This window comes from Mytilus californianus, unplaced genomic scaffold (genome assembly GCF_021869535.1).
Source record: "Mytilus californianus isolate M0D057914Y unplaced genomic scaffold, xbMytCali1.0.p SCAF_8, whole genome shotgun sequence".
Classification (NCBI taxonomy): Eukaryota; Metazoa; Mollusca; class Bivalvia; order Mytilida; family Mytilidae; genus Mytilus; species Mytilus californianus.
In genome coordinates, this window is record NW_026262734.1 from 75,938,791 (window position 1) to 75,963,041 (window position 24,251).

General features: G+C 32.1%; 1 protein-coding gene across 3 annotated transcripts in view; it reads right to left on the reverse strand.

The window, feature by feature from the left end:
• The window catches only part of LOC127712478 (serine/arginine repetitive matrix protein 2-like), a 97,027-nt gene that overhangs the window by 40,424 nt on the left and 32,352 nt on the right, over window positions 1-24,251 (reverse strand). For all 3 annotated transcript variants that reach the window (XM_052218931.1, XM_052218932.1, XM_052218933.1), the window contains exons 3-4: window positions 23,430-23,540; window positions 387-554 (exon numbers count right to left, since the gene is read on the reverse strand). In XM_052218931.1, coding sequence (XP_052074891.1) covers window positions 387-554; window positions 23,430-23,540 — 279 coding nt within the window. The remainder of the gene's footprint in view (window positions 1-386; window positions 555-23,429; window positions 23,541-24,251) is intronic.

The window sequence follows — 24,251 nt, forward strand, 5'->3', positions numbered from 1 at the left end:
AAAAAATTATTTTGGAGATAATATTGATTATGTCCACAACCCCATACTATAAACACATACTTTTTTTGTGCCATAGCCATTGCCCCTAATGTCCACAACCCTAAACATAAGCATATTTTTTCTGTGCCTTAGCCATAGCCCCTAATGTTCAAAACCCTATACTTACGCATATTCTTTCTGTGCCATAGCCCTTGCCCTAATGTCCATAACCCTATACTTACGCATATTTTTTCTGTGTCATAGCCATTGCCCTAATGTCCACAACCCTATACTTACGCATATTTTTTCTGTGCCATAGCCATTGCCCTAATGTCCACAACCCTATACTTACGCATATTTTTTCTGTGCCATAGCCATTGCCCTAATGTCCACAACCCTATACTTACGCATATTTTTTCTGTGCCATAGCCACAGCCTTTGCCTCCTCTTCCTTTGCCTTTCTGTTAGGATCCAATGATGAGCCATCAACATAATATTCACTAATACCAAAGGCTTCCTTCAATCTTTTGTTTTTCTCTTGGTTTGCCTCAGCAATCTGATGAGTTTCTTTTGCTCTAAAAATAGAAAGAAAAGCATTAGAGTAATTTTAAGTGATCAAGGAATCAACAGAACAGATAGTCTGATTAATGAACCCCAAAATCTGGGTCAAAAGTCTGATTAATGAACCTCAAAATCTGGGTCAAAGTTAGCTGCGGAACCGTAGCTATGGTCTGCAAATAGTAAAAAAATAACAAAGGACCTAAGAGCTACGGTTCTTCAGCTAGGTCAAAGTCTGATTAATGAACCCCAAAATCTGGGTCAAAACCCTAATTTGGTATATATAACTTCAAAAGTTCACATTAATTAAACATGTGTTCTAATTGTCAAGTTGATGTGACCACAACTTTATGGAAAAACTACCAGAAACCAAAACATCAACCTAATACAGGACAGACAACAGGCATACAGAAAACATAAAGCCCTCCTATTGTGGATGGGGCTAAATAATACCAGTAGTAACAAGACTATTCAGCATCCAACAATCTCCACAGCATGCCAGTGGATTTCAGAGGAGTATCAGACCAAAGTACCAATTGTTGAATTACAGAATGTATCTGGACCAAACCTGTAATATTTGGCCTTTAATGTTACTAATACAACAAGAGCACGTTGAATCATACCAAACTATGTTAAATAATAATACTCTTAAGGTTACATCATTAATGTGATTAAAATGTTCAAATTCATAGAGCTGTAAATTTGCCATCACTTGCAAAAAATCTCAAATTGTTCTTATCTTAAAGTCTATTATCATTCATTTCTTTTCATTGACCATGCAGAAACTCTTTAGTTTCAAAGAGCTGAATTTATTATTCTTTATAGTCTAATGAACATGTGATTCCCTGATATTGCTTTACAATATTCAAACAATGGTCCAGAATATCAAATTATAGTTTTGCCTCATAATTTACATTAACAAACACATTCAAATTATCTTTCAAATAATAAGATAATTCAAAGTCCCATTAAAATATTGAAATAATTGGCAAAAAGATTGCACAATCTTAATGCTGTTCAAAAATTTAAAATCTTCTTTCTAACTTCAAAAATGCCATAAATAAATTTGTCCATGATGTTACAACAGAGAGCAATTTTCTGACAAAATCTATACATTTTCTCTTGTGAGAAATGATTATCAAGCATATAAGAACCCAGACAAAATGTGATTGCCACCCTGGGACATTAGATAAATATTCTTTCAACATCAATTGTATTATGAAAGACCAAATACAGTTTCTCAAGAAGCTTAACTTTAAACCATTATGCAGTAATTAAATAAGCAATAAAGATTTAATCAGTCATGAACTGATTGAGTGAACTACAATGTATCTATCCTGGAATAAATATATTTTTCAAATGAAGAAACCATTGGAAAATTCTCATGACTCTCTGAATGCTATGATGTTACTTTAAATAGATATAGGAAGATGTGGTATGAGTGCCAATGAGACAACTCTCCATCCAAGTAACAATTTATAAAAGTAAACTATTATAGGTCAAGGTACGGCCTTCAACACGGAGCCTTGGCTCACACCGAACAGCAAGCTATAAAGGGCCCCAAAAATTACTAGTGTAAAACCATTCAAACGGGAAAACCAATGGTCTAATCTATATAAAATGAGAAACGAGAAACACGTATGAACTACATAAACAGACGACAACTATTGTACATCAGAACCATTTTGTTAGTTTGTTTGTTTCTCATCCATTTCTCTGCATTTTTCAATATGATATTATATGCTATGAACTCAGTCATAAAGCAGTTGGTTATACCATAGTCAAAAAGACCATTTTGTCAAATTTTATTCAATCAATATTTCTGAAACTTGTGTAGATCTATATTAGTTGAAGTATAAGTTCCTAACCCTAGTCTGATCCAATCCTTCAACCATGACAGAAACAATATCTACAAGATCTTTACAATTAAAAGTATCAACTATGTATTGTTCTAAAATCCTTAATTCTACAGGTCTACACCTATTATTGCATTTGAGAATATAAATGTCATTCAAAATTTGAATGTCTGATGTTGGGAGTCACCTTTAACTTAAAAGAATCATCTATTATTCCCATAAGATCCTTGCGCTAAGAAAATCTATAAGAATGATTTATATGGTTAGCAGTTATTAACCATGCTTTATAAAATATTAATGGTGTTCAAAAATATTCATAAATCATATATTTATTATGACTGATCCTGGTTTTATATTAGCTCCAAAGAATGATGAAGCATAATAAATATTAATATTGAATAAGCATTATAATTCAGTAACTATAGTGTTCATGAACTGCAAAGTTTGCAACTTTTGTTTGCTTTTTTACTTTATAAAAATAAAGAGAGGAGGTATGATTACCAATGAGACATCTATCCACCAAAGTTCAAATGAAGTGGATGTAAGCAATATAGGCAATCGTACGGCCTTCCCCCATACCGTATAGTCGGCTATAAAAGGCCCTGACATAAACAATATGAAACAATTCAATTGAGAAAACTAACTAAGCCAAATTTATTACAAAACAATTTACGAAAAACAAATATGACCGACATGAGTCAACGACAACGACTTAACTGCAGGCTCCTGACTTGGGACAGACACATAAAGAATGTGGCGGGGTTAAACATGTTTATGAGCGATCATCCCTCCCTTAACCTGGGACAGTGGTGAAACAGAACAACATAAGAACAAACTATAATAAAATGCTCCGCTGGGTGCAGCTTGATACGATCGCAGAGGTCGAACCCTGAACAGTTGGGGCATGTATGGACACAACATTCAAGCTTGATACAGTTCTGAATTTGGATTGTGATTAAATATTTGACACAGCATAGGTTTCTGACACAGAATGAATGTGGTCTAAGAACTTAAAATTTTTTAATTTACCTATTATGGTCCAATATCCAAAATCTAAATACATGGTTAGATTCAGCACATCAAAGAATCCAAAGAATTCAATTTTTGATGAAATCAAACAAAGTTTAATTTTGGACCCTTTTGACCTCAATGTGGACTAATTTGATAACGGGGCCCAAAAATCAAAATACATGGTTAGATTCAGCGTATCAAAGAACCCCATATATTCAATTTTTGTTGAAATCAAACAAAGTTTAATTTTGGACCCCAACTTGGACCAACTTGAAAACTGGGCCCATAATCAAAAATCTAAACACATGTTTAGATTCAGCATATCAAAGAACCCCATGAATTCAATTTTAGTTAAAATCAAACTAAGTTTAATTTTGGACTCTTTGGACCTTAATGTAGACCAATTTAAAAAACGGGACCCAAAATTAAAAATCTTAATACACGGTTAGATTTGGCATATAAAAAAAACCTCAATAATTCAATTTTTGATGAAATCAAACAAAGTTTAATTTTGGACCCTTTTGACCTCAATATGAACCAATTTGATAGCGGGGCCCACAAATAAAAAATCTAAATACATGGTTAGATTCAGCATATCAAAGAACCCCATATATTTAATTATTGTTGAAATCAAACAAAGTTTAATTTTGGACCCAAATTTGGACCCACTTGAAAACTGGGCCCAAAATCAAAAATCTAAATACATGTTTAGATTCAGCATATCAAAGAACCCCATATATTCATTTTTTGTTAAAATCAAACTAAGTTTAATTTTGGACCCTTTGGACCTTAATGTAGACCAATTTGAAAACTGGACCCAAAATTAAAAATCTAAATACACAGTTAGATTCGGCATAACAATTAAATAAATGTGGTCAAAGATTTTACAAATCAAATGCGCCATACTGTGCAATTAAAGATTACTTCTTGAAATTTTTCAATATTTGAAATTTGAAAAAAAAAAAATATTTAAAGAATAATACTTTTTAATTTCTGAAATCTGAAATGAGAAAAAATTGACCCCCAACAATTTCTTTTTACCCCCCCCTTTTCCCCCAAAAAAATTCTTTCCCTCAAGATATGGTCATAATCGCAGTTCAAATTTCCAATTACCCATTTAAATTTACCATAGTGCTTACTTAATCTATTCTATAATAGAATTTAAAATATGGTGTCAAATCTTTCATATGGATTTTTTTGTAAAAAAAAAAAAAAGATGCAACATTTGCAGATATTTTTACTGGTCTTCCTTTATAAATATGCATTTCTTTAAACATAATTTAAAAGCAGTGTAAGGGAAGTAATCAAAACGTATTTGGATTTATCATTACCTCCCTCACACTGCTTTAAATTGTCTTAATTGTTCATTAACCATTACTTTATACATAATTTAAAAGCAGTGCAAGGGAGGTAATTCAAATATTGTATTTGATTTATCTCCCTTACACTGCTTTAAATTATGTTTTGTACTAAAGTATTTGTCCATTAACCAGGACAACCTTGTTTTTCCCCCTTTTTTGCCCCTAATTCCTAAATGGTTTGAGCCATAACCCCCCAAAGCAAATCCTAACCATCCCTTTGTGGTATGGAAACTTGTGGTATAATTTCAGAAAGATCCATACACCATTCCACAAGTTATTGTCTGGAAACTAGAAAATGCTTATTTTTGGCCCCTTTTTGGCCCCTAATTCCTTAACTGTTGGTACCATAACCCCCAAAATCAATCCCAACCTTCCTTTTGTGGTATTGAACCTTATGGTAAAATTTCATAGAGATGCATTCACTGAAACTTAAGTAAGAGTGTGAAAACCAATGGGTCTTCGGACGACGACAACAACGACGCCAACGTCATACCAATATACGACCCCAAAATTTTTTTGCGGTCGTATAAAAATCAGTTGAAAAAGGCTTAACTCATCAGATTGGTGTAAGCTGAAATGTTTCGGTCATTGGTAACTAAATATATATTAAACTAAGGTTGGAACTACCTTAGGCAGTTTACTATAAACAATGTAGATGATTTGGATGTCCCCTTAAGCATCTATAAGCATAAGACCTATTATGCTTTAGATTTTAATGCTCCTAAAAGTTTCATGTACATCATTTTCAATATCTTGGTCTTGACCTAGTTACCTGATGAGACTATGATTGTGACTTCAGAAACAAGTGTCATGAGTAACGCTACTGAAATCAGTATCATATGCTTATTTCGGTACTCCATTTAGCAATTTGGCTTCAGTAACCTACATTTATTCATAACTTTTCAGTTACAGCTAGGGCACATAAAAATTTTTTTTTATTAAAATTCATCAGATGAAAGATTATATATTATTTGTAATTTATCATTCCATTTTTATACATTTTAAAAGGCCTTTTAAACATCTAATATAAAATTATGAAAAATGCTTCCAAATAATATAACCACAAAAAAAGTTTTACAGCTTAGATAAAACTCACAAAGGTCTCATTAGAGCTCAAGACCCTGTCATCAAACTTTCAAAACCCTTCAAAATTCACAAAAACAGTAAAAAAAGGGGAAATGGTAAGATGGGAAGAGCAAGAGGGAAAAGAAGACAATAATTGAAAACCATGTTTAACATTTTGGGTGAGATAGCAGAAGATCACATAAATAACAGTGGATGTTTCTGCAATCAGATTTTTATAGTTTATTCATATGTTGTAGTGTTACACCACTGGCCCAGGTTAGGGAGAGGGTTGGGTGCCTGCTAACATGTTTAACCCCACCACATTCTGTATATAATTCAGTGGTTTTTGTTTGTTGCTGTACATCATATTTGTATTTCGTTCATTGTTTTTTACATAAATTAGGTAGTTTCTTTTCTCTTTTGAATTGTTTTACATGTCATTTCAGGCCTCTTATAGCTGACTATGTGGTATGGGTTTTGCTCATTGTTGAAGGCCGTATGGAGACCTATAGTTGTCAACTTCTGGTCTCTGGTGGAGAGTTCTCTCATTGGTAATTATACCACATCTTCTTATTTTTATTTTGTGTCAACTGCTGTCATAAAGAGGTAAGTAAAAAGGTAGGCAGATATGTAGCTTTAAAGACATATGTTAGGCATGCAGGTACATGTATTGGTAGTCATGCAGGAAGGTAAGAAAAGTAAAAGTACAATATACAATGTTTTCACTATTCTTACCTTTATCATGGTTGATCACTACATTATAATTTTATGAGAAATCTGACCAACTCATGAAAGAGACATCAGGCACCTGTACTTCTTATAAATTTAGGGTGATGAAAAAGATACCCCCAACAGCCAAAATGAAAGTAACAAAAAGGTCAAATTTAAGGAAAAGTTCACTAAAATATATAAAGTTCAACATATTACATTTTTTTGAAATCATCAAAGATAAATTAATTTTGTCAATATTCAAACTAGTTATCTACATTTTTTATTACTTACATGTAGACATCAAAAGCTCCAAGATGGATAACAGATGACAAGTTTAAGTTTGTACATTCTGATACTGAAATAGACTTTTCAATGTTTGTTGTATGTCCGTTACTCTGATCCCAGAATATGTCAAACACAGAACGTTTCCTCTCTGTTTCCAATCTTAATCTACTCAAGTCATCCTTATACAACGAACTGAACCACGAAGCTGATGATTCTAATCGCTTGTTTAATACTAATATCCTTTTATTCCTCTCCACGGGAAAGTTATTAAACATTTTAATTCCAAGTCAGAAAAAATTGCCATAAAATTTTAACTTTTTAATAAAGCACATCAAATTTCATACTGAACATAAAAACCTGTCAATGCTTTCCGCATAACTTTTGTTCCAATTAAAATGATGATTCTTACAGGTGAAACATCAATAATGCAATACACAGCCAGTAATATAATGCTTAATAAGCGATTCCAAATAATTATTAAGATTTTTAGTACCAAAATGATTAATTACTAAATAATGATACTGAATAAATTCTGAACTCCTTAATTAAAATTTCTATTGATATAGGTCTATCAAAAAATCAAATGTTATAAAAAAAGTTCTAATAAATTTGCCGATTGTTTCCAGAGAACTTAATTTAGTCAAAAACTTGATGTTAAATGTTCTTTTCAAAGGTAAACTTGTATACAGATTCAATAATAAAATTTTCAAAATTATTAAAACTTTTGTTTTGTCCCATCTGTGGTATTCAACCGATTCCATCAATTAAATCGTCCAATTAAATTCCATTTAAGAACTCAACGAAGGAAAACTAAATGCTTGTAACTCAATCTGTCTAACACAAAAGACTTCCAATAACGATTGAGAAATGACCATGTGATTTTCGGCGCGTCACAAAGCCAAGTGACAAGTTACAAAGAAATAATGCCTACTGCTTTAATACATTGGTAAATAGGTAAGGGAATACATGTTATCCATTACAACTTTTCACTATTGATCTGCCGTTGATGGAATTAATTAGAGTCGACAGACCTGACGTGAATAATCTGTCGAGAACTAGCATGAGAACAAACTATTAACCCAAAACCCTTGGTCCTATCATCCCTCGGAGGAGATAAGAAAGTGTGAAAACAAAACTATAACTTAACTAATCCTGAAAGGCTGCTAATGACAAGAAAAGGTTAGGGATGATATGGTATACTGCCGGCGTCATTTTTCATTCATGTTGTTTTAGGAATTACTGTCAAAGTTTTTTGTTTAGATATCAGAAACGTGGAGGTTTTAACACTTTACACTACACTGCATAGAAGTTAATACTGAAAGGGTTTTCATTTTGTAACTTACATGCAAATGCTGAAAATAACAACAAGATGAACAACTCAGGCTCACTAATGATACCCTCTCTATAAGTAACATGATGAGTGATTGGTGTTAAATGTATAACAGCATGCTCACATGAAGCTTGATTCCAAATTTAAGAAAGCCCTGATTTGTAGTTCTTGAGGAAAATGTGTGAACAATATCATACATGACCATTATGTGTAAAATATACAAATATTCAGTAAACAGAAAGTTGTTGAGATATGAATCTGAAAATGCATTATGTGGTTACTGGACATAATATTCATCTCAAGATGTGTTTTTTTTTTCTTTGTCATTGGGTTGATGTCTCATTGACATGTATATATGTATTATAAAAGATATGCGAAAGATAACAGAGGGACATTCAAACTCATAAGTCAAAAATAAACTGACAACGCCATGGCTAGAAAAAAAAAGACAAACAGACAAACAATAGTACACAAAACACAACATAGAAAACTAAAGACTGAGCAACATGAACCCCACCAAAAACTGGGGGTGATCTCAGGTGCTCCGGAAGGGTAAGCAGATCATCATAAATGTTATAATGAACAAGTGTATTTGTTTTGACTGTAAAATTATCATGTGACTAAGGTCTACTAAGGAATTGAGTATTACTCTATGTTTAATCATGTGTTAAGTCTGGTCATTTCTGACCCCCGACCCACCCACTTATACTTTATCAAAGATTTATTGGATGTATTCATACTTGTAATTCTGATTGAGGTGGATGTTTTTAAGATTTTTTAATAAAAATGATTTCTTTTGTAGATTGGGTATTGACTAAATTAAATCATATATTTAGACAGAGGCTTAATTAAAGAACAAATAAATATGAACATTGATACATTGAAAAAATATTAATAAAGATGCTTAACTGTACTGTCAAGGCGAGCTGATATCTCAAATAGTGTTTGCTTTTATTTGATAGATATTCTATTTTTCATTGAGGAACAAGAACAGAAATACCAATCTCCTTTTATTTTCAATTGTTTTTTTATATATTTTAGATAAAATCGCTATAAACCAATAGCCTCAGGCAAATATTAATTTCGTTATTTTGCAAGACCATGTATGCTTATCTTACAATCAGTAAGAGTCAACAGGAGGAAACAAAAGTCATAAATATTGTGGATGTAATTTTGACTTCTTGACAAATGCCAACAATAGCATCCCTGCTCTATACCAGTTATTTCCCATTTGTCTGACCTTTAATCGTAAATCCTGGCACTTTATCACCATTCATCGTGGCGTTAATTATATTTACGGGAACTTTTCATGATTTAATCAAAGACACCAATTGTATATGATGATGTTGCCCAGATCTAAATTGTTTAATAATGTTTACTTCATAGGGATGTATAAACTTGTTTTTCTTACATATATATAGTTTAGTATCTATTGCTTCAAGATTGATATAAACTTCATGCAAACCAGACTTAATCATCCCAATGCTGCATTTTGGAAATATCCTGACAATGGTTTTTTTATTCAAAATAGAAAATCTTGTCTGGAAAATTACAATTGCAATGCTACATTTTATCCAAACTTAGTTAAAAATACATGATATATACATAAGCTCTTTAATTATGAACATACTTTCAGAAACTGCAAGAATTTACGGATACTGCTAAATGTGTTTGTTAAGTTAAATACTTCACATATAATTGAATTGAGTGCTTAATCTTTGTTGAGCTTCTTTTTTTTCTCATTTTTTCCTGATTTAATCAATGGTGGTGCAATATTAAGTATCAACAAAATCAGTTTTACTGTTTTCACACGATTATGTGCCTTTCCCAAAGTCAGGAATATTGTCCTTAAATTTTTACCCTTTTCCCCTCAGAGAATAAACTGTTTGAGTCAGATATCTTGTCCACTGTGCTAAATTGATCTACAAACACTGAAACAGTAATAGGGGCAATAAGGCCCTTATTTGGCCCACATATTAGTGCAAATTGTTTAACGTTTCCATACATATCCTTCAATTTGTCTTAACTACACTAAGGTATAAGGACTGTTCGGAAAACAAAGTTTCACATTTAACGAGTTACCATGGCAAAAAACCATGACAAAATTTAGATATTATGTAAAGTTTTTTTTTTTAATTTCCTTATTTGTTTTACGTCAGCTTATAGGTATATATTAGATTGGAAAAGTATGTGCGCACCCAAGAAACAACTTTATATTTGATGAGAATATGTCAATAGCTATACTAAAGCTTCTCCAAATCATTTTTATGTTTCTTGCCTGCACACAATGTTTCCAGAAAGGAAATAATGATGGAAAACTGCACAAACTCTGCAGTTTCTTTGTTTTCATGAAAATGGCGCATATTATAACGTAATTGTGTCGGCATAACATAAAAAATCTTATGTAACATACATTTATTTTCTTGAATTTACGTATTTCCAAACATTATGTGCAAATTTGAAATTGTTCTCAAAAACTGGGTTGTTTTTCGTAGGCGAAAACAGGGCCTTAATGACCCTACTTCTTATCAGACCTCATAATTCAATCTTTTGTATAGAATAACTTGAGAGAATGTTACAAATTCTCAGTATGCAATAAATATTTTCTTGTTACTTTCTGGACAAAACCTTTTGGGATGCAAAAAAAGATAAATGTTCTTCATTAAACAGAAAAATTACCCTTTTCTTTAAAAGAAAAACAATCATTTCGTGAAAAGTTGTCAGAAAACAATTATGGCTTGTAACTCAATCAGACCAAACCACCTGATCATTTTTCCAATTACAGAATACAACAAAAATTAGACTGCAAAGTCCAGAAGTAGCTTAATTGAAGCTACGCCTAAAAATTTCTTACAGATCCATGTATTACATCTGTTTTCTATATTTCTATATGCAGTAATTGATCATCAAATCACTTTATCTGCCTACAAATTTAATTTCAAAGTAATTTACATTTTGCGAGTTATTTACGATGCAAAGTATTTTCTGTGGAAAATCTCCAAATAAGTACAAAGAAAAGCACAACTTATGTTTTGGGTTTGAGCATATCTGATGAAGGAAATCCAGAGACACCAAACTTTTAAGTAATACTTTCATTATCATATTCCAATATTGATTAAACATCTTATGACGTATTTAAAATGTCAAAGAAGATATAGATGTCTTTGTAATTCCTTTTAATGTAATATTCTTTTGGATAATTTAAGTTGTTGGCCTGTGGTAATAGTTATTAACAATATGTAGCATATAAAAGATAGGATATGCCAAAACACAACTGGTGATGGTTCATAGCCTGACCAGTGTCGGTCCTTCACTGACCTTCTCTCAAGAGGCAGAATGATGGATAAATAGTTGCACCCTATTTATATATATCTGGTATCCGGCGAATAAAAGTGATCCTGTATCCGACACATAAAAGATATCCAGTATCCAGTAGATAAAAGATATCCAGTATTTGGCAGATAAAAGTTATTCTGTACCTGATGGATATCTTTACAGGATCTATTCTCCTTTCAGTTAAAATCCAGTGAAATTTTCCTTAGTTTCTGTAAACTTTATTCAACTCATTTACATGTTACGGTAAACATTTAACATAATGATATAACCTAAATTTGGGCTTCTACATTGTGGTATAGGGTGTCTTTATTGAAATTAAAATACATGGTAGTCATGCAGTCTTGATGTTTTGGCTTATGATTTGCAGAAAAATATCAAGTAAAACAAGAATGTGTCCTAGTACTATCCTTTTCTATGTTCAGTGGACCGTGAAATTGGGGTAAAAACTCTAATTTGGCATTTAAATTAGAAAGATCATATCATAGGGAACAAGTTTACTAAGTTTCAAGTTGATTGTACTTCAACTTCATCAAAAACTACCTTGACCAAAAACTTTAACCTGACACGGGACAGACGGACGAACGAACGGATGCACAGACCAGAAAACATAATGCCACTACTACTATCGTAGGCAGGGCATAAAAATGAACCTCATCAGAATTTACCATACATGGTAGTCATGCAAGTCTTGATGTTTTGGCTAATGATTTGCCGAAATATGAAGTGTAAAAATGATTTAACATTACATGGTAGTCATGCAGTCATGGTTTATCTATACACAGGAAATCCAGGAAAAACTGTTATCCAACAAATCATTATGAATCCACAGTAGAAAAGATATTCAAATATCTTAAATGAAGTAGTAAAAAATTCATTACTACTTCAAACTTATTCTATTTTCAGATGCATGGAACAAAAGGGACATAAATAAGCCATTAAATCTTTCAAAGACCATTAACAAATATTCTGACATCCACTGAAAAATAAACTCTCCTGTTTTGGCAACTTAAGCCATATATAAATTGAATTATCTAACGACATAATAGTTGACAACAGCCGTCAAAGGATGCCGGACAATGATAATACAATAAGACGTGTTCATAAACTGCTGACAAGTTCTGAAAATTGTATGTTCCAAACAGAACTATGATGTAAACTTAAGCGATAAAAGTCATTTTCTTGAAGACCAGTGGGAAAGACATTTCCAATAAAGACGGCCAGACAAAATAGTGCCATAGATTTTAAACTGTCACCATAAATTTATATTAGTGCAACAGTACACAGAACAATTTTTCAGACAAAATACATCACTTTCTTCATAATATAATTGTACATTTTTCCCCTCATTGGGATACTACATCTTGTTCAATCGATAAAAATGCAGCTGATGACTGGTTAATATTGGTTAAGCCAAACCAACTGACCAGTGTTTTTAAGGAGCAAACAGAAACACATATATGCTAAAACATATCACAACTCTATATTTATGAAACAGTACAAAGTATAATTTTTCAGACAAAATTCATCACTTTCTCCATAATATAATTGTATATTTTTCCACTCATTCTGTAAAGTTCTATGTGTTCATGGTGTTATTCAATCTATAAATCAAAGTGCTTGTAAGCACTGAAGGGTAAAGATTGCTTTAATTTATCAGTGGGAAGTAAAAATAAATAAAGCATTGGTTGTAGTTGATTCAACTACAATTCTGGACAAAGGAAGATAATTCCAATTTTTAAAGATGACTTTAACAATGACATCATTAATATTTTTAGAACAGATATTAGATTCCTGCACCTTGCAAAAGTTATGTAATTTTCTTGACAAGTATAGCATTATTTTGTGATTTGAATATCTGAGCATATATTTCATTGATAAATTTCTGGAAATGTTCATGATCCCGTATAGAATGTTATGATCAATGCACTATATTTTGTGTATCTCAAAGGTAGTGATAAACCTTGGGAGATTTTGATATCAAGTCAATCACATAGGGTTTCATGCAATCTTTACCCAAAAACGATAAAAATAAATGGAGAATGACAGTACATGGGACACAGATGATGCCCCTGCTTGCATATAATGTTACAAAGGGCATAACTCAAGAAAGGTAATAGTAACGCCACCCAAATTCGAACTTGATCTGTGTTTTGTGGTAATAAGCATTGTGTATAAGTTTCATAACATTTGGTTGAGGCAAACTAAAGTTAGAGAACTGAAACCAATTTTTGGGACAGATGTAGACAAAGGTAACACTTAATGCCCCCTCCAGTGACGGCGGGGGCATAAAATATATTAGCAGGTATTCTTAATGTGTACTGCCACCATTTAAAAGTGGGCTCCAAGCCTTTCATGGTATTTATTGGATAACTGATTATAATCTATTATGAAATTTTACATCGATTGCCTCAACTGGCAGGTTATAAAAAATCTCTTTAATGCTAATCACCACTTGATAAAATTGTAATAAAATATGGCCTACCCAGCTACCCATTCTAAAAAGTCTCAAATAAACAAAACACTGTCATTATATAATTATTTCTTATGGTAGATAAATCCCCTTTTACTATGGTCTTAATATGATTGCATGTGCTTGGTTGTGTATTTATGTTTATGTTTATATCAGGTCATATGAATGTCAGCATTCTTCAGGTCATCTTGATGGCATAAAATACACACGAAACACTGATGCATTACAAAGAGTCCATGCACTGTAACTTGTTTCATTTGAACTTTTTGAAATTTGGATATTCATTTTAGTATGTTATAAATTGAATGTGGTATATGAGAATTTGAGTAAAATGGGTGAAACACAAATTTGACAGCTAATCCCCTTTTACTCTAAATATATATTTATAAAAAAGTGAGAAACAGGGAAATAAGCTTGTGATTTTTGCTGATTTTATCGGGTTTAACAGTGTTTCTTATGTTCTTGAGATTTAATCATACTTTAAACAAGATATTTTGCTATCTCTTTAATTCATTCATGTCCATCTAAATCTTTTTTTATTCATACTTAAATTACATTCTAAGATTTCTGTCAAACAAATCCTTAATAATAGTATTTCTTATTAATCAATTACAGAAATAATGACATTAAACATGAAATATCAATGGATTTTCTCTTCTGATAGTAAAAGTTCTACAATGTAAATAAACATCCCACAGATCATAGTTCCTCATTACTCAAATCACACAAACATCTAATTTTTTCATTCCTCAAACATACAGAAGAAACAATTTTCTCTTTTATATGCTCTGATAACCAACAACCCAAATGTAATTAAAGTTTACTCTTAATTTCTTTTCTTTTTATTATACAACAAGCGACATTATCAAACAAATGAAAATCCCGCACAGAACAAACAATGCAATAAACGGTTAATCTCACTGGGAAAAAAACAAATTAATTTTTTAATTCCAGCACATTCAAGACAGGGATAGCAATCTCGCCAGCAAAGTAAAAACTCAGCACGCTATTATAACTGTTGCTTAATGGACATATTGTACAAGGAGTACTGGGATATCATTGGCAAATGTAAGATTAATTACACATATCAGACCATATGACATCGGTACATTAGGGCATTCCTCTCTAATGCTCTCCACGACACATTATTAATTATAATCCCCCAGAGGAATGTCATAAAGAGTTCTACCAAAAACCTTTGCATTATTAAAGAAGGATATTTACAATTGGACAATAAAGGTCAATTAACTTGAATGTGGTACTTTACAATAAATGTTGACGTTTGGCTGTAACACGAACCATTAGCTGGCTGCAGACAAATTAAATTTCTTTTCCCTTTAATTTTTTTCTTCTAAATGTCACAAATTCAATTTGTTTAAAAAGCTCTTGATAAGAACTGATTCCATGATCCATAAAGTTTTATAAGCAGCACATCTTCCGTGTGAAGAACTTAAATATCCCATAAACTTTACTGCGTATATAATAATCAAGTCTAGCTTGAACAAAAAACTTGTCAGGAAACTTAAAATGCAGTACATGTACCTATATATTTTCCACAGTTGTCTATATAAAAATAAGAAGATGTGGTATGATTGCCAATTAGATAACTTTCCATCAGATTTAAATGACCTAAAATACAGATTTTTGGAGCTGCTTCTCGATGTGCTGATTTGAGAAGCAGCCATTTCCTCCATACTGACTAGGTGCTATACCTGGGCGAGCTGAGAAAAAGCATTCAATTACATATAAGTTGCACGAAGATCTTCATTGCAAAGTTTGAATAATGTTGAAGGAAAATTTGTAGACAACACAAACTATGTACCCTCTATCTGTTGGAGGTCAGACTGTTTCAATGTCAAGAAGTTACTTTAAGACCTGCTCTTGTCTCATTTAAGGCAGATAAAAATGGTTACGAAATCAAATTATGATTTAAAAAAAAAAATTTTCTATTCAACTATTTCATTGTTCTATTGCCAACCAAGTTATTGTAGAACATAAAAAAAATGTAAATGAAATGAAAACTAGATATGGATAATGCCCCCACCCCTTTTCTGTTCTTCCATATGCATGAATATAGTTACACATATTTTAGATTTGACAAACAGTGATGTTGGCATACAACTTGAAATTGTTACACTGTCTGTAAGACACAAATGACGCCTCGCCTGACCAAAAAAATGACTAAGTCCAACTACCTGTCATTTTCAGAATATTTGAAAAAAAAATCAAAATCCTGTGGCCATGCACACCTTCATTATGTGTATGAACATCCTACAAAATATTAAAGCTGTACCTCCAAAACTGTAGGAAGAGATAGCCGGACAAACAATGTATCCTAATCACGACGGACGGACGGACGGACGAACAGACAGACGGACGGACAGGGATAAATTAATATGCCCCTCGACATTGTGTCGAGGAGGCTTAAAAAAGAAATTGAACTCTTCTAGCCAATTTAGGCTGAACTTCCTAGCCAAACCAAAAGTCATCTTCTAGATTAAACTAACATTTCAAGATAATTTTAATTCTAGCCAATTCAAGAACTTACATTTTGTATTTCAACTATTATATATATATCAATCAAATGGCAGATATCATTTCTGAAGCATTAATTATGTAAGTTAAAACATCAAAATGCAAAAACATGTAAATGAGAAGACTATTCTATAACAACCTTATTAATGAGAAACAAAACATTTAAAGTCAACTCATGGGAAATTTTCTTTACAGTTACTCTATCATGAATTTCAATGGTCCAAATAATCAGCAATTCTAGATAGGGCATCATTTATAATGTTGCTACGATCGCCTATCTAAGTAAAGTCAAAGTAATTTGTACCTAACATATATCCATTTTTCTACATTGTAGGTCATAATGATTTATAATTGAACTGAGAACTCTAATTATACGGTTTATATATATATACATGTAGACCTATACAGTACAGTATACTGAATAAAAAAAATCGTAAGGGGTTCCACGGAACCCTATGTCTCACCTACGATTGCTGCTGTCAGTGTAAAAGTGTAATAGTGACTTAAAAAGTGAGTCCAGTTATCAGTGAAATACAGAATTTAAAAAAAAATCCAACTTTTTCTTTAGATGCTATCTCTTGGGTCTTGAAGATTAGCTTCTGTCCAAGTTTCATAACAATCCATAAATGTTTACAAATTTATTATGTCAAAAAAAATAAATCCCAGACTGTCTGTAAAGTCCATCTATCAGAAAAATACTAAAAATACTAAAAATGAAAAATACATTTTCAAAGGTTGCTTATATATGTTAAACCATTAGCGTTATGGCCCTTCGGGTACGAAAACAATACCAAGAGTCGTCTAACAAAATCAGCAATTTAATATTAATAAACTGTTAACACAGATATGTCTCGCCTATTTGTTATTTTGATAATGCAAATGTTGAAATTAAAATAGCAATACTTTAACATGTAAGTTATGCAAATATTCAAAGTCAATGAACCATGAATGAAGGTACAGGGCTAAACAATCTCCATGGAAATGAGATGTGCCAATGCTAATACAACTGAAAACCAAATACCATTGACTTTTCATAAGTCGTTCCCTTCAAACAAACCTAAACACAAACAGTAACTTGTAAACTATGTAAAAGTTTCAAAGTCAATGAACCATAATTAGGGGGTGGGGTTATATAATCTCCATGGAAATGAAACTTGCAAATGCCAATACATTTGCATACAGAATATCATTGACTTAACATTATAGGTTCATCTTAAACTGACCTAATCACAAACTAATACATGTAAACTAAGCAAAAGTTTCAAAGTCAATAAACCATGACTGAGGGGTAAGGACCAAATATTCTCCATGGAAATGAGATGTGCTAATACTTATACAACTGCATACCAATTATCATTGACCTACCACTAACAGTTCCCCTTAAACTGACCTAATCACAAACTAATACATGAAAACTAAGCAAAGTTTCAAAGTCAATAGACCTTGACTGAGGGGGCGGGGCCAAATAATCTCCATGGTAATGAGATTTGCCAATGCTAATACAACTGCATATCAAATATCATTGACCTACCACTAGTGGTTCCCCATAAACTGACCTAATCACAAACTAATACATGTAAACTAAGCAAAGTTTCAAAGTCAATAGACCTTGACTGAGGGGGCGGGGCCAAATAATCTCCATGGTAATGAGATGTGCCAATGCTAATACAACTGCATACAAAATATCATTGACCTACCACTTGTGGTTCACCATGAACTAGACCTTATCACAAACTAATACATTGTTGACGCCTCCGCCAGAAACAGCATACCTATGTCTCGCTTTTTGACTCCTTCAAGGCGAGCCAAAAATGGAAAAATAATGGTCCTTACTCATTAGCCAATTAGTTTAAGACAAAAAACACTTTCTGAGAAAAAATAACCTTAAACAAATGTAGAGTATATTTCACATATTTTTTCAAATCTAAATAGTTTAGGCGTGACTAGCAACCGATGACATATCTACTTGAGTCTTCAATCTTCATCGTATGTTAAACATTAAAAACCTTCAGCCAGAGTTTCACAAAACTCTATGGAGGTTTGACAAAGTAATTGATGTGTAACAAACTTTAACCCCAGACTGCATCTACTTGTTAACTGTAAAAAAAAACTATGTCCATTTATCAGTAAAATACGGAAAAATGTAAATAAATATTTTCTAAATTTCGCTCTGGGTACTGTCTTTTAGACTGGTCATAAACAAGCTTCTGTCCAGATTTCATCAAATTCCATGTAGGTTTTACAAAGTTATCGATGTCTAAAAAAAACTTGAACCACAGACTGAACATAAATGTTGAAGCCACTGACGGAATGTAGGAATGCTATGTCTCGCAGTCACAAAATAAATTTGTCAGGCTCAACAATGAGATATATCATTAAATTTCATACCTTTTTTTGAGACCATTTCAAAAATAAATACACCACTGCTGGTTAAAGGTATCTTTTGAAATGACAAATGTTTTAAACATTGTGATTCAGTGGTTGTCATTGGTTGCTGTCTGTCTTATTGGTTGTTTTTTTATCGTTTGCTGTGTTTTGCAAAATTCAAGCTGTTGATTTGTGTCATATTTTGTCATAAGGGGGCCTTCTATAGCTTACTATATATATATATATATAATTAATTATAAACAAGTCTTAATTGAAAACAACATTCAATCAATATGATTGCGTTGGATAAAAACCGCAATTTTTATACGTGCGCATGCAAAATAAATTTCTTGGTAGAGGGGTCTAAATACAGCACAAACAACATTTTCCAAAAGACCAAAAAAGTGAAAAAGCATATTTTAACAAAATGCATTTGACTAGCAGGTCCAACAACGGATGTTCTTAAACCCTGCTGACTGCCATGGCGATTGCCAAATAAACGGATCACCAGATGTAACAAAATGCATCTTAATTATTAATTTAATACCAAACAGAAAACAATAAACTTGCGGAAAAGATGGTATACAGCAAACATGAGGTGCAAAAATTTGTACACCATATCCAGATTTCGACAATTAATGTTTCTTCAGTGATGTTAGGAATCGAAACGGTATTTGGAAGGCCATATAATTTACCTCAATTTAAGATTGACTCTTGAATTTTGAAGAGTCGAAATATATATAATTATATATATGGTATGAGTTTTGCTTAATTTTTAAGGCCATACAGTGACCTATTGATTGTTAAAATCCTTGTTCAAAAATTTGGTCTCAACGGCAATCATACAACATCTTCTTATTGTTATACTCTTTCATTTAGACACTTGTAAAAACCTAGAAATGGCAACATAAAATTAAAATTTTGATAAATATTATGTGTGTTCTAAAATTCTTTCTTTTTGACATAAACAATGTAAAAGTTGAAATTGTGTGACAAGAGAAAAAAATCATATTTGGGTTAACAATTCTTTTTTTTTTCAAGTTTAAAAATATTTCATGTTTCAAATTAAATATAAATTAATTCATTGCACATACATTTCTAGCTGTCTTTATTTGCATCAAAAACCATTGAATAATTTTTGCTAATAGGAAACATATGATGGTTGAAATACTGCCCTTTGTATGGAAATTCTTTTTAGTATAAATGTTTGCATTTCTTCAATTGTTCAGCATAGTTTGCTAACTGAAATTTTACCTGCAAAGTTCGGGAATCCAAAAAGTGATGCATTCTTTTTTCACTCTCACTTTTTGCAATGGATTTCTTTTTTAGGATGTGTTAAAACAAGGTATGCAATCAACACAGCTACAGACAAACCTAATGCGATATTATCACGAAATGATTTTTATCACAAAGTTGAATGAAACACTCAGCCTTGAGATAAAGCCACCAGCAAAAGCTCTGAAAGATCTTATCTTTCCTTATAATTAATTTACCACCAATCTGAGAACATATAATCCTATTGCTTTGTACAATCAATCAAAAGTCATACTTAATTACAAGGAGAGAAGACTTGAAATAATCTAACTAGACTTTTGTTTTCTATGAAATAACAAAGTCTAGTAACAACAAGAGCCACAGGTACATTGTGTATACAGATATACTGTATGCGTCACAGACAAAATTGGAAAATAGATTAAAGTCTTTCCAAGGACAAAACAATGGCCTTCCAAAAAATAAATGTAGAAAGAGTCCATGGGACACAGATGATGCTCCCGCTTGCATATAATGTTATAAAGGGACATAACTAAAGAACGGTAAAATGATACAACCCCAATTGGAACTTGATCTGTGTTTTGTGGTCAAATAAGCATTGTGTATAATTTTCATAACATTTGATGATGCAAATTAAAAGTTATAGAATGGAAACTAATTCTGAGACAGACGGACGGACAGACAGAAAGGGTAACACTTAAATCCCCCTCTGCCCTGGCAGGGGCATAAATATTGTAATTGTTATAAATTATACCACACATTTCTCTTTTTTCTTGTATTTATTTGAAAAATGGTTAATGGGGCGGCTAAATCTTAAAGAAGCATCAGCTGCATATAATTCATGACAGCAGAATTGACTCAAACTCTTTACATACTATAACATTTATCTGAATTACAAAATATTGATAGAAAACAATGCACAAAGAATAGAATCATTATAAAGAATCAACATTAACTGCTTGTATTAGGGTTAAAGTCATTAGACACTGCTGTGAAATTTCTCTTGTTCAATAACTGAACATACTGAGCATATATGCTCAAGCCATCATCAACGGAGGTAAAATCATAGGTCACATGGACCAAAATGAGGTCAACTTATTAAACGCATCTATCCCATCGAACTTGAGATAAATAATACAACAGATACAGTTGAGGCTCTCTCATATCTTGACTTGCATCTAGAAATTGACATTGTTGGTTGGTTGAAAACAAAACTTTACGACAAGAGAAATGATTTCTGCTTCCCAATTGCGAACTTTCTATTTCTATGTAGCAACATTCCAGCAGTGCCTGCATACAGAGTTTATATCTCCCAGTCGATACGATATTCCAGAGCTTGTTATTCCTATCATGATTTCCTTGATAGAAAAAACATAAGGTTGAGTGCTCACAAGCAGGTTTGACATTCTGTATATGCCTGTACTAAGTCAGGAGCCTGTAATTCAATGACAATGGTTGTGGTTGTGATTACTATTTGCCTTATTTGAGATTTTTTTTGTTCCTGTTTATGGTATATATCAGGCTGTTGTTTTTCTCATTTGAATTGTATCACATTAAACTATAGGGTAAGTATAGGGCAAGGGTTTTGCAAATTTTTGAAGGTTGTACAGTGACCTGTAGTTGCTTACCGTACATGCATTTCATTCAGATTCTTGTTGATAGTCATCCCATTGGCACTCATTATAACCCATCTCCCTATTTTCATACTTTAATTTTTAAATTTATGCTGTCAAAATCATAGCTTATTCCACTTTGATAAAATATATATATGACCAGCAATAAGGCCTACATATAAAGTGCTCATTGTTGAAGGCCGTATGGTGACCTATAGTTGTTAATTTCTGTGTCATTTTTTGGTCTCTTGTGCAGATTTGTCTCATTGGCAATCATACCACATCTTCTTATTTTTATATTAAACATTTTTTTAAATCGTAGCTATCTTAATCTTTCTAACCTCTTCTATGTTACAAAAGATCTCAAAAGCTATACATGTACATGTATATATATAGGAGGTACATTTCTTCAAGAAATTTTCACACCTTGTCTACTTTATTTGAATTACATGAAAACTGCACACAAATTTAAACCATCAAATATATTTCTACAATATTTAACACTGCATTATTTTTTATTCAACAATGTATTTCTCTATTTGGTGTAAAGAATCAATTGTTTTCTCTCTTTAATCTCAAGTCATGTAATCATCATTCAACCATAAAATTCAATCTGCAATCTATGGATGGACATAAAATTCAATCAGGTTACATGTTGTCAGTTTGATAGCCTCTCTGTGGTCATAACTTCCATTCAAATATAAATTCAAATCAAGGTTTCCTGGTTTACTATTCTCTCAGACATGCCATGATGGCAAAGCCCAGAAAGATCAGTGATTTTGTAGACAGACCATCTGATCTCACAACAACTGCTCCAAGCCTTAAAATATGATCTACATGGCCAATTTTTTATAGATCCTACTGCTAGGGACTAAAATAGCAGTATAATTTACAGAATCTACAAATTATCTAATATTAAATTGGTTTTTCCTTCTCAGAATAACTATAGTTAGGTACGTGTAGGTGGACAATTCTCTATGCACTATTTAATTCCATTTCTTTCTGAATTTTTCCAGGGATTCGACATTTCTTTGATGGATACAATTTTACACAAAGTGGCTTCCTACACAAGTTCTTTTGTCAATGATTTTTACATATTCATCAACTACAAATGTACCCATTCCATCCAATTTGACAGTAAAGATTGAATATTGTCAAGAATATTTATTTTTGGGTTCCAATTTAAAATAATTGTGGTACAAAAGTAAGTTTGAAGTTTATTCATAGTTAAAGCCTTAATTTTACTGCAAAAAATTGTACCAAAGCTATATAGATGAAATATGTGAAAATTGATACTCAATAAACTAAATGTTCAAACAAGTTTCCAAGAAGTCATCAATACACCATTTTTCCCCCTGAACGAATTTTTATTGATTTCACCCATTTGTTCTATTTTTAGCTCTAGTTATGTTATTTGATCATCAGGAATATCACGATATGATTTTAATACTTTACATCATAAGATAATCATTGCCAAGTTTGCATAGTTGATTCAGAAAATTTGGAGAAAAATATAAACAACACCAGACAGGACCACAAGCATAAACTTAACAAATTGGCTACACTGTCCCTTCAGGCCAGGTGTAAGATTTGAATACCATACAAGTATTTTCCCCAACTGCATACATATATTTGATTTGCCTCATAGTGTAATCTGGTAGCTGAGTTTTATATACTTACATTGGTCGTCCATGTTCATCTTTGTCAAGTGCTCCCTCAGTCACACCTTCTTTATTGATCAACATGGTTCTAAACATGGACACTTTCTTTTCAATTTCATCTTGTGAATACCTAAAATGAGATGATAAGCCATTATTAACAAGTCAAAATATCTGATCACATTAGGAAAGTGAGGGAAATTATTATAGGATGAAAAACACATTTTTTATAGAGGTATACATTCCAGCAAATGAATTGAGCCACTACAGTGTAAAATTTTTAAAAAAATAGTATGGCCTCATCATGCATCCAATAATTAATAGAGCTGTCAAGTTACAGATGCTGGTCTGGACTATTTGGAAAGAAAAGATTTTTCCCAGGAGCAAGTCAGGCTACACAGTAATTACAAGGAGATCAGTTACAAAGAGATGGATGTTCCTGACAATGAAAGCAGCCAATAACACCATGCTTCAGAACAATGGTCATGCTTTCAACAAGACACAATCAAGCAATGTCTTGTAAATCAAAATATTTCTAAGTTTGTCCATGCTACAAGCTAATATGCAATCTCAGTCATCTGTCGCTTTTAAAATTCACTCACAAGAAATTTGCTTGAAATGTTCTGGTAGAAGAAAAAATGGAGGAGATTTGATATATAAATACTATGATATATCTTGGCAACTTTTTGAGAAATAAAGAGCAAAAATGTGGATAGTGTCCACATGTGGACACAGATGATGCCCCCGCTTGCATATCATATAGTTATAAAGGGACATAACTGAAGAATGGTAAAAGTGACGCTACCCAAATTTGAACTTGATCTGAGTTTTGTGGTAATAAGCA